The sequence below is a fragment of the Panthera onca genome, chromosome X (assembly GCF_046562875.1).
Source record: "Panthera onca isolate mPanOnc1 chromosome X, mPanOnc1 haplotype 2, whole genome shotgun sequence".
NCBI classification, from domain to species: Eukaryota; Metazoa; Chordata; class Mammalia; order Carnivora; family Felidae; genus Panthera; species Panthera onca.
The window spans coordinates 116,652,034-116,663,909 of NC_138357.1; the positions used below are offsets into that span (position 1 = coordinate 116,652,034).

The 11,876-nt window shown below is 42.6% G+C and overlaps 1 protein-coding gene across 3 annotated transcripts in view; it reads right to left on the reverse strand.

Moving 5' to 3' along the window:
- Positions 1 to 10,652, reverse strand: part of TXLNG (taxilin gamma) — a 53,801-nt gene extending 43,149 nt beyond the window's left edge. The window contains exon 1 of one of the 3 annotated variants that reach the window (XM_081792730.1): positions 10,497 to 10,652. In XM_081792730.1, the coding sequence (XP_081648856.1) occupies positions 10,497 to 10,598 (102 nt within the window). In that variant the 5' untranslated portion in view covers positions 10,599 to 10,652. Of the gene's footprint in view, positions 1 to 9,392; positions 9,639 to 10,496 lie in introns of those variants that run through there. The other 2 variants (XM_081792732.1, XM_081792729.1) reach the window with 2 other exon arrangements.
- Between the last annotated feature and the right edge of the window lie 1,224 nt (positions 10,653 to 11,876).

Genomic DNA, 11,876 nt, shown 5'->3' on the forward strand with positions numbered 1-11,876 from the left:
GAAGAGGGGAAAAGCCCGTTATTTGAGACCTGCATTTACTGAGCCTGGAAGTAATGCCTCTATGGGGGGTGTCCTAAAGAATCACATTTGAAGTTAAGAATCATGACGAATACCCAAGTGTTCACGGACAGATAAATGAAATGTGGCATATAATACATACATTAGAATATTATTTAGCCTTAAACAGGAAAATTTTGACACATGCTAGAACATGGATGAACCTTGAAAATACCATGTTAAGGCGGGGCACCTGGCTGCCTCAGGTGGAAGAGCATGCAACTCTTGATGTAGGTGTTAGGAGTTTGAGCCCCAAATTGGGTGTAGACATTACTTAAATAAACTTACAAAAAAAGAATCATCTTAAGTGGAAAAAAAGCCAGACACAAAAAGACAAACACTGTATGATTCCATTTATATGACATACTGACAGTAGTCAAATACACAGAGAAAGAAAATAGAATAATGGTTGCCAGGGTCTGGGTCAGGGGGAATGGAATACAGAATTTCAGTTTGGGAAGATGAAAAAGTTCTGGAGATGGATGATTGTGTTGTTTGCACAACACCGTTAAGGTAATTGATATAATTTATGCCACTGAACTGTATGGTTAAAATGGTAAATTTTAGGGGCGCCTGGGTGGCTCAGTTAAGCGTCCGACTCTTGCTTTCAGCTCAGGATCTCACCAGGATCTGGTTCATGAGATCCAGTCCCTGCTCTTGTCCCTACTCTTAGCGAGGAGCCTGCCTGGTGTTCTCGCGTGTGCACTCTCTCTCTCTCTCTCTCTCTCTGCCTCTCCCCCACATGCGCACACATGCACTCTCTCAAAATAAACATTAAAAAATGGTAAATTTTATGTTATGTATATTTTAGCCCTCCCCCCACGCGTGCACACACACACTCACGAATCATGATGAATGTATTTTGGTTTAGAATGTTCTTTAAGCCTTTAGCAAATAAAACCTAACTTTATATTGGCCATTAGGAATTGTAAAAAAAAAAAATTCTGGTTGCTAAGGATTACTGAATTGCCCCCTTAGCAAGATAAAGCACTTGAGTCAGTAATAATTGGGATTCCACATTCCTAGAACAAGTCTTAGGAAAAGGCCCAGGAAAAATAAACCTATTCTCTTCTGACAGAATTGTCTTGGGAAACAACAAGGAAAAGCAGAGCCCACTTCCAATAAAACTCATGGACAGTGGTTCTCAAAGTATGGTCCCCATGAACCCTTCACGGCAGTGTGCAAGCTCAAACATAATTTTCATAGTAATATGGAGATATTATTTGTCTTTTGGTGTTAACATTTGCACTAATGGTACAAAAGCAGTAAATAATACCAGTGCTGCCTTCTTAGAACAAAGTCAACGTAGCGGCATCAAACTCTTAAGTCATCATTTTCTTCAACACCATGTACTCAAAGTTGGGGGGGGGGGGGGACTAAAAATGCCCTTGAGGAAACAGTAAAAATTACGAATTTTTATTAAATCTCAACCAATGGCTACACATCTTTTTATCTCTGTGTGACAACACATAAAGTACACATAAAGCACTTCTGCTGCGCACCAAAGCATGAGTGGATCTTGAAGAAAACCACTAATGTGGTTGCTTGAATTATAAGCCCAACCAGCAGCTTTTTTCATCACCTTTTTTTTCTTTTCTTTTCTTTTTTTTTTTTAAAGATAACCAACCCGTGCTTGTTTATTCAGACTTGGGTATTTGGCAGATGTAGTCTCCAAAATATATACACTGAGCTTGTTACTTCAAGGCAAACAACTGACAGTATTTATTGCCAATGATAACAATTGAGTTTTTAAGCAAAATTGAGAATTTCTGAAAACTATGTGCTACCATAAGTTTGACAGCTTCCCAATACTTAAGACTTTACTGTACAACATAGGGAATGTAGTCAATAATATTGTAGTAACACTGTACGGTGACATATGGAGGCTACACTTAAGGTCATAAGCACTAAGTAATGTATAGAATTATTAAATCACTATGCTGTACACCTGAAACTAATATAACATTGTTAAAAAAAGACTCTGCGGAGGACATCAGTGGTGATATTAACAGGATTTTGATATTATATAACAAAATGTGTCAACATTTGGAAAATCAACACAATTTGGTAAACCAATTTTTTTTAATGTTTATTTTTGAGACAGAGAGAGACAAAGCATGAGTGGGGGAGGGGCAGAGAAGAATGCCATTCTTCTCACTTTAATTCCCTTGATCTATTTCACCCATTACCCCACCCACATCCCCTCTGGCAACACCAGTTTGTTCTCTGTATTTAGGAGTCTGTTCTTTTACTTTGGAAAATCAATAATTTTTAATTTTCAAAAAACATTAGGTTAATATGTGGTAGGCAGCTTCTGACATGGTTCCCAATGATCCCAGTGACCCTCCTCATATTCACAACCTTGTATAATCCCCTCCCCTCGAATGTGGCTAGACCTAGTGACTAACTTCTAATGAAGAATCTGGCAAAAGTGAGGGGATGTCACTTGTATGGTTATGTGACAAAAGACTGCAACTTCCTTCTCTTGTGCTGACATTCTTGCTCATTCTGATGAAACCAGCAGCCATGTTGTGAGATGCAGATGGAAAGGCCCATGTGGCAAGGAACCAAGGGAGGCCTCGATCCAACAGCTCATGAGGAATTGAATCCTGCCAACAATTACAATGAGTGAACTAGGACATGGATCCATCCCCATTAAGCCTTCAGATGACAATAGTCCACAAGATCCTAAAGCAGAGGACCCAGCTAAGCCACACCCACACCCCTGACCTATAGAAACAGTGAGATCATAAATGTTGTTTCAAGCACTAAGTTATACAACAATAGATAACTGGTACAACATTAGTTCATTTTAAATGAATAATAATTTAAAATTTGTTTTAATATCTAATATGTGAAATACTAGCTGTAACCCACAAAAACAAAAGCACCTTGGGGTTCTCAAAAAAGATTCTGAAACCAAAAAGTTTGAGAACTGCTGTCCTGGCTGTGGCAGAACAGGAAGAGAGACAGACTAAAAGGCCAGCTTGGCCAAACCATGGTCTAAGGGAGGTCCTTATCTTGGCACCCTTAACCAAACAGATCCATCTCTAGAGAACATGGCCACAGGACCTAGTGTGAACAGGGAGAGGAGTGCCATTTCCTCTGGCTCATTCAGAAACCTCTCCAACAGTACTTGATACGCTTCTCCTCATTTAATCCTCAGAACTGTCTTACAGGCAGGTATGATGAACAAATAGGCTCACTTGATAAGGCAATTTTAGCTAGTTTGTGTTCAGTCATGAACCTAGGGCTTGGAAAGCAGAGACTGAATTCTTAGTTTTCTCTGTATCATTCCAGAGAATACGTTCTTCCAAGGTTATATTAAAAAATAAACGTGGGGGGGGGGGGGCGCGCGCACCTGGGTGGCTCAGTAGGTTGAGTGTCCGACTTTGGCTCAGGTCATGAACTCATGGTTCCTGAGTTCCAGCCCCACATGGGCTCCCTGCTGTCAGCGTGGGGCCTGCTTCGGATCCTCTGTCCCCCCCACTGCTCACACTCTCTCAAAAATAAATTTAAAAAACATTAAAACAAAAATTAATATGTTGAGGCACGTGGGTGGTGCAGTCACTTGAGCATCCAACTTTAGCTCAGGTCATGAGCTCATGGTTCATGAGTTCGAGCCCTGCGATGCTGTCAGCATGGAACCTGCTTCATATCCTCTGTCCCCCTCTCTGCCCCTCCCCTGCTTGCTCTCTCTCAAAAGTAAGTATTAAAAAAAAAAGGGGGGGGAACACTTCCCAATTCAAAAAATAAAATAAATGTGGTGATGGTCACACAACTCTGTGAATACACTAAAAATCACTGAACTGTATCGTTTAAGTGGGTGAATTGTATGGTATGTGAGTTATACCTCAATAAAGTAGTTACCCAAATAATGAATAAATTAAAACATAAATAAAGCCAGAGAAATAAGAGTTCTGAGGAGGGATAAAAATTGGAGGTAGTAAGTGCTAGTCCCAACTCCTAATTTTTGGCAGCAAAACGCTCCAGGATGATCTGATGCAATATGTTTGGAGGACGGAGAGCACATGGAGGCATTAATAGTAAATGAGAAAGAGGGAAACCAGTGCTGAAGTTAGGATGAGGGAACCTGATTTCCCCCACTGGTGAAGAAGCCAAGAGTGAGCAAACAGATCCGGAAAAGGTCTAGTTGCGACACAGCTTCTGTAGCCTTATGGCCTCCCTGGCAGTAGTGTTACCATCTCCAGTGGTAGGTGCTAACATCTATATTAGAATGTGCACATCATTTGCCTTTTAAAACAAGGATGATGGCATTAGATTTCACATGTAACTTCTATGGCTATTTATTTTATAAAAATAAAGGGTGCTAGACTCTGATTTGTAAAATCACTTCTAGCTCTAAAACTGTAACCCAGTGATAATCTGCAATCTGAGAGATACCTGCATTAACTTAAACACCTATCTAGGAAGCAAAAGTATCAGGAAACCCAAAAATTTTAATGCCCAAAGCTACTGAAATATGCTTGGACTTGACCGATTTTGCAGAGGGGAAGGGCCTGGGTCACAAAATTAGCATCTTCAAGCCACAGACTCCTGAGATGTAAAATGATCTCCTACTTTTATGAGTTACCTAAATGGAACACCCCATCCCAATTTCATGAAGTCACACTTCACCAGCTCCACATTTACCAACTATGATGCACCTCTGAACATCAAGCTATTTCTTGTTTCCTGTCCTACTTACCCAGACCACTTTAGTTCTTTGTTAACACTGTGTTGTGTGGACTTTAAGACAGGTAATTTAGGGGAGCCTGGGTGGCTCAGTCGGTTAAGCACCAGACTCTTGATTTCGGCTCATGTCATGATCTCACAGTTTGTGAGATCTGCGCTGAGCACAGAGCCTGCTTGGGATTCTCTCTCCCTCCCTCTCTCTCTGCCACTCCCCTGCTCATGTGTGCGCGGTCATTCTCTTTCAAAATAAACATTAAAAAAAAAAAAAAAAAAGATAGGTTTTTAAAAAAAGGACTTTCTAAACCCTCTTTTCATTTGTCCAAATTACATTTAGAGGTGTTTCTGCGGGGAATTAAAGCATTCTTTATCATTTATCTTAAAGTCGACCATGAAACAAAAGCTATGAAACCTGTAAGGCTCAAAACTCCCCTCAAAACTTCCTAGATTACAATAGCTTTTCTATACCCCCAAAGATCCGACCCACCCTTTATAATCTGTTTTCATTTAGCAAAAATTATTTCTCTTTTCACCCACCACCAAGTTTTGCTTACATTTAACAAGGCGGATGTTTGTATTGACTATCGAGAAATGCGCTGAAAACACAAGACACATGGCATATGAGTGATAATTAGTTTAAAACCAAGCAAAAAAGAATTGAGGGAAGGGAAAAGGACTGGGAAGGGGAGGAAAAGGTAAAGGAGTTTCTTTGGGATATTAGATTAAAACTTGCTAGGTAAGCAGAAACTGTCCATGCAGTAGGGCCTATCAGTTGCACAATTATATATCAACACTGGGCCAACTTCACCAACTCTGAGCTATGTTATTTAGGCAAGTTTTTTTGTTTTTTGACTGAGCCTCAGATGTCGTATCTATACACCTGGGGATACCACCTACTCTGCAGACACTAGAATGGAAGCACATTTTAATTCCCAGCACACTGCAGGAAACAGTGAGGACTCAAATTTCTTTCCTTTGAAACACACCTCTCTGTAAAGTGTTAAAATCTGAACAGAACATCTATTGAAAAATCTATTATAGTGAATCCTTCTGTGAAGAATCCCACACAAAAGCAAATCATACACACCCTGTTTCATGACATCTAGATTTGACATATACATTCCTCCATAAAATTTCTCTAATCAACTGTATGGTGCTAGAGGGCATTATGGTAAATGAAGTAAGTCAAAGACAAATACCATGACTTCATTGTATGTGGAATCTAAAAAAAAATAAATAAAAAGCACGAACATATCCATAAATACAGAGACCTGAGGACTGCCGGGGGGGGGGGATGGGCAAAATGGGTGAAGGGGGGTGAGAGGTACAAGCTTCTAGTTATGGAATGAATACGTCACCAGAATGAAAGGTACAGCATAAGGAATACAGTCAAAGGTATTATAACAGCACTGTATGGTGACAGAGGGTAGCTTCACTTGTGGTGAACACAACATCAAGTACAGACTTGCTGAATCACTAAGTTGTACACCTGAAACTAATGTAACATTGTGTGTCAACTATACTTCAATTGAGAAAAAAAATTCTCTAGTCAAGACTGATATAAATGAAACACATAATATACAAAACATCTTCCAGTAACAGTAAACAAATGTGGCATATTAAGATCTAAAAACATGGTATTAGTAAAGGAATGTATTATATCTGGTCTGCTCTCATTACTGCTGCCTCTTTGGTTCCCCTTGAAAACGAAATTTACCGAAGTTTGATGACAGACAACAATGTTGTCAATAGAAGATCACTTTGATTCTTATTATTTAATCTCTGTGCCAAAAGAGTGGATATTCAAATCCACAACTGGGGAGAAAAAACAAAATAGTGAAATGGTTTCTTCCTACCCCACAGTCTTGCTACACCCTGACTGGACTTTTCCTCATTTCATCTATCACAGAGAGATTCTGGGAAGAGAGAAGAATACAAAGGTTGGAAGATGGATTTACAAAATTAATAGCACACTAAAAGCAAGAGGAATGGATCTTTCATATATTCTCCCTGCCAGATCAAATAAAATTCTACATGCCCAGTCCCAGGACTGTGCTGAACACTCTCCATCAACTGTTACTCTTCACAACAATCCTATATGGTAGGTGTTAGCATCATCGTCACTTTACATATGATGCAATGGAGGCTCAGAAAGATTGAGAAACTCACCCAAGCTTGCACAGCTAGTAAATGGCAGAGTCAAGAGTCTTGACTCCAAAATCCATACTATTCACCTGATAGTACAGTACTTATTACCACAGTCTAGATGAAAGGGTATTGGGTTCCAGACTCGGCTTCATCCCTTGGGCAAATTATTAGACCTTGCTGAGTAGTTTGTCATCTTTAAATGAGGGCAACGACAGCTGCCCAGCCTTCTCCATAGCATCCAGTAATGCTGAAAGAGTTAACGTATGTGCAAATATGCTGTAAAAATTATGGGGCACTATGTAGATGTAAGATTTTGCTAATTTGAGCCTTGGTTACCTATCTTTATCCTTCCAAATGGTTTACTGACCTAAAAATAAGTTTAACAGTAGTTAAATAATTTTTAACATTCCCAAGCAAAAATCTAGTATTGGGAAAAAAAAAAAACCTACCTTAGACATTCTGGAAAAATGCAAAACTACAGAGACAGTGAAAAGATCAGTGGCTGCCAGTAGTCTGGAGGGAATAGAGGGAGGGATAAACAGCGGATTTTCAGGGCAGTGAAAACTATTCCATAGAATACTATAATGGTAGATACATGACATTATACATTTGTCCAAACTCTCTGAATGTATAACCCGAAGAATGAACCCCAATGCAAATTATGGACTTTAGTTAATAGCGATGTATCAAAATTGACTCATCAATTCTAACAAAAGCACCATACTACTGCAAGATGTAAATAATAGGGGTAACGGGCTGTGTGAGGGAATGTATGGGAACTCTGTAATTTATGCTCGATTTTTCTGTAACCTAAAACTGCTCAAAAAGAGTATGAATTTTTTAAAAATTCAACCTTCTAAAACAAATACTATATAGAAATTTAGAAAGTAATGATCTTGGTGTTCTAAAAAATGCCTGGAGAAAATCGCCAGAAGACTAGCAGAATGGACTCTCCGGAGCCAAGCGTAGACAAGAGGCCCACGGAAGAGGGTAAAAAATGCCTGGAATACATGACCGCGTATATCCTATCTTTTCAGACCAATGTTGTCAAACACAATTTTATGCCATGATGTAAATATTTTTGATCTGCTCTAATACGGTAGCCACTAGCCACACTGGCTACTAAACACTTGAAATGTAGCTAGTATGGATGAGGAATGGAATATTTAATTTTATTCAATTTCAATTAATATTTAAACCACCACATGCAGCTAGTGACTATCATCATGTCAGACAGCACTTTAGACAATTCAAGAGATCCCTAGAAATGTACGAGTATTAACTTCAGAAGAAAAGAGTTACCTCAAGAGACTATTCAATTAATGTAGTTATGAAACAATGACACAATTAACTGAGCTGGAGAAGGACTAAGTAGATGGTTCAAACAACTAGGAACCAATAAAGCCCATCTGCGATTGTTTTTCACTTTAAGTCCCATAATGTAACCAAAGTGACCACTTTTCCTTTAATTCTTTCAATATTTTGAAAACATGCCAATTAGTTAAACATCATTTGTGCTTCCTGAAAATAGAGTACAAGTCAAGTTATAATTAGGAATATATTTTTCAAGTTGATAACCCAGAGAAAATAAAAAAAATTAAGGGTCATAAACAAGTGATTTTTGCAGACACAAGATAGTCACCTAGTTTTTTTTAAACGAAAATTCAAAAACTAATACTTAATCATGTATTTCAATTCATGTCATAGTCAAGTGGAAATCAAAAGGAAAAATGATGCCCAGAAAAACATGAGCAAAAAAAAAAAAAAAAAAAAGGTACATGAGATAAGTAAACAAAAATGAGACAGTACAGACACACATGACTATTCATATCCAGCTGTAACCCAGAGTGCTGCCTCAAAGGGTCGTTACCTCTTATCTTGGTCATTTAAAATGCTAGTTGATTAAACCTCAGTTCCTAATTCAGACTTCTGGTCCTTATCCCAGTGGCATAAAAGGGAACTTATGTCCTCAACTGTAGTGGCTTTTTAATCGGAGTCCTCCCCTGGGAGGCCTATGAAATCAAACACTGAGATTGGCTCCCCACTCTCAGGGAATAAATGAAGTGTCCAAAGTGACAGTTCTGAATCCCTAGAGTACATTCGGTCCACAGCTTCTCTTTCATTCCTTCAAGTACTGGATCTTTATTTTACAGTACAAAGAGAGGGAGAGAAAAAGAAGTAACTGAGAAGTAGTAACACCCTTATGCAGAAAGACATGAAAATACCCGACCTTAGAAACAGGCCCCCCAAAGCCAATTCTTGACACTTTGCTCAGATGTAAACCAAACCTTTGTTCTTTTTCAAGATGGTAAATTCGCATTAGAAAAATATTTCGTAATTTCACACAGGGGTGATTTTTGAGAGTATTCAAACACATAACTAAGTAATATTAAACAGCCCCGAGTGATCAAGCAGGACGTCCAACAGGTTGAACGTTTCAATATGTTCCACTGTAAGGAAAAAGAGACAGGGTTTTCACCTTTCCAGCGCCTTACCCTGCGGATTTCCACTCCTGGGTCCTGAAAGCCCTGTACCCCATTTGTTGTGCAATCTTTTTCGAACTCCACCCACTGACTCCAGAACAAGTGGAATTCTCCCATTCTGAAGGTCTCGATTTTCCTGTATCCAGGGAGACACTGAAAACTCCTTGACGTGAGTCAAGTAAGGCAAGGGGAACGGTCCAGCCTGCCTCCCAGATTAACAGAGACCAAAGGCCAGGGTGGGGGAGGCGGTCAAGTTTCCGTTCACCCCCCCAAAAAAAAGAAAAAGAAAAAAAGGAAAGAAAAAAAAAAAAGGAGGGGAAATAAAGAGCAAGAAGGAGGAGGGAGGCTAAAATGGGAAGACCGGCTATCACGCGATGCTGCCCCCAACTCTGCGGGACCCAGGTCCTCCAGCATCGTCTTCCCATCGCCGGCCCCACGTGTAACCAGGCCGGTGGCGCCCAGAGATGAGCCCCAGGGCCGGGAGCCGAACGGTCCTCCCAGCCCCGCGGCGCTCGCCCGCCCGCGCAGTGGCGGGGAGCGCAGAGGGGGCGGGGGAAGGGGGGCGCAGTGCAACCCCGGCTCCCGCGCGGTTATCTTACTGCGCAACAGCCTCGCCCGCGCCGCCCCGGCGCACCCCGCAGCGCGCCCTGCGCACCTGCCCGGTAAGAGCAGGACCGGTCACTGACCCGGGCAGCCCCCCGACGGCGGCGCCCAGCGCGGGGAACACAGGGAGCACCGAGAACACGCCGAGGGCGGGGGCTGGGAGAAGGAACACCTGGCGACCGGGGCTCCCCGGCGCCGGCCGCACGTGGCTGTCACACCTGGTGCGCCCCCGCCTCGCACCCCCTCCCCCTCACACGGGGCTGCGCCCCCTGCCCTCTCCCCGCGTCTGCCACGCGCCTCGAAACCCCAACCATCGCTTCCTCCCACCCCATCCATCCCGGTCCCAGTCCCCCCCCCCCACCTGCTCCCACTGTCGTCACCCCCGGGAGGGAAAAGGGCCGGATGTTCGTCCCGTGGCTAAAGGTAACCGGAGAGAGCGAAGATGTGGACCCCGAAAGAGCTAGCCCGAGCATTTCCCCTGCCGGCAACAACGCGGACGCCTCCCACACTGACCTTCTGCCGCGGGCTGCGTCGCCGTCCGCCCCGTCCGGTTTCAATAGCCTCTTCGGCGCCGCCGCCTCTTCCCCGCGCTGCCTCCTCTACTCGCGTCGCCATGAGGTGACGGCAGCAGCCAAACAAGCGGCCCGACAAGGGGCACGGAACCTTTCAGGGCCCCCGCGCCCCGCCCCTGAACCCCCACGGCCAATCGCCGCATGAAAGCTTGCCACGTGACCGGAGGAGGTTGGCCCCCGAGGGGATGGAGCGGGATGGGGGTGGGGAGCATTGAAGCCTGGGCTGGGCTTTTGCAGGGCCGAAGGGCGAACACAGGCCGCGCGAGCCTGCGCAGACAGGGAGAGGGACTCTGAAGCGGACTGCAAGTCCCAGCAGGCCGCGCGGCCACGGCTCACAGACCCAGCTCAGGATTGGAGCATAAGGCGGCATTCTGAAACGAGGAGACTATCCTCTGAGCTGCGCATGCAGCCTACTGGGACTTGTAGTTTTCTGGAATCGATGAATCGGTACCGGAAGGTACTCTTTATTATCCTGAGGGAAAAGTTTAGAAATATTGCAGTGTTTGGGAGGGAGCTGAGTGGGCATACGTTGTTGTGTTTTTGTTTCTGTTGCTCCTCTTCGGAATTGATGCTAAATTATTTAGGGATAAGGGGAAATCGTGACTTTCGCGGCGGGAGAGATGGACTAGCTTTCAGAATTTGAGGTCTCTGGCTGGGACACCTGCCCCGAGTCCTGCTCTTCTACCAGAGCTGTTTACCTGTCCCGAGCTGCGGGGTGGGTGCTGTGTCCTATTCACCTTGACTGAACCGCCCGGTCTTCTAACACAGTTCTCCATACTTAATACATGTTGAATGTATCCTATTTTCTCCGCTAGTCGTTTCGTTATTGAAATTTTTAAACGGAGTTTGCTGAATCGATTTTATTTTCTTGACAGGATTGGGGCGGGAGGTGCAGTTTTGCTCAGAAATATTCCCTGTTTCCATCTGATGGAACCAGATCTCTAAGGACCGAGTCGCTGAAAGTCACAGACCGTCATGAAATTCTGATAATTAACTCATTATGAAAATTTGTGTAAATCCTTTACCATTTTTTATTAGAGTTGAATACAAAACAGTGGTATCAGACGCTAAAAATTTAATAATAGACCTGAGAGTAAATTTCAATATTGTGGAAATTCCATCTATGAATTTTAATTATTTCTGTAAATTTGGGGAAAAGTACCTGTATTTTCTTTCATGGGCAGAACACCTCAGTCCAGCTTTGAGATTTCAAAACTAGAGCAGTAGATAATGAACTCATACCCAGATTCTATATAAAGCTGATGGTCTCAGCACCATGCCTCACCTTCTTAAAGGTAAAATTCCCAGCAAGATGCATAAT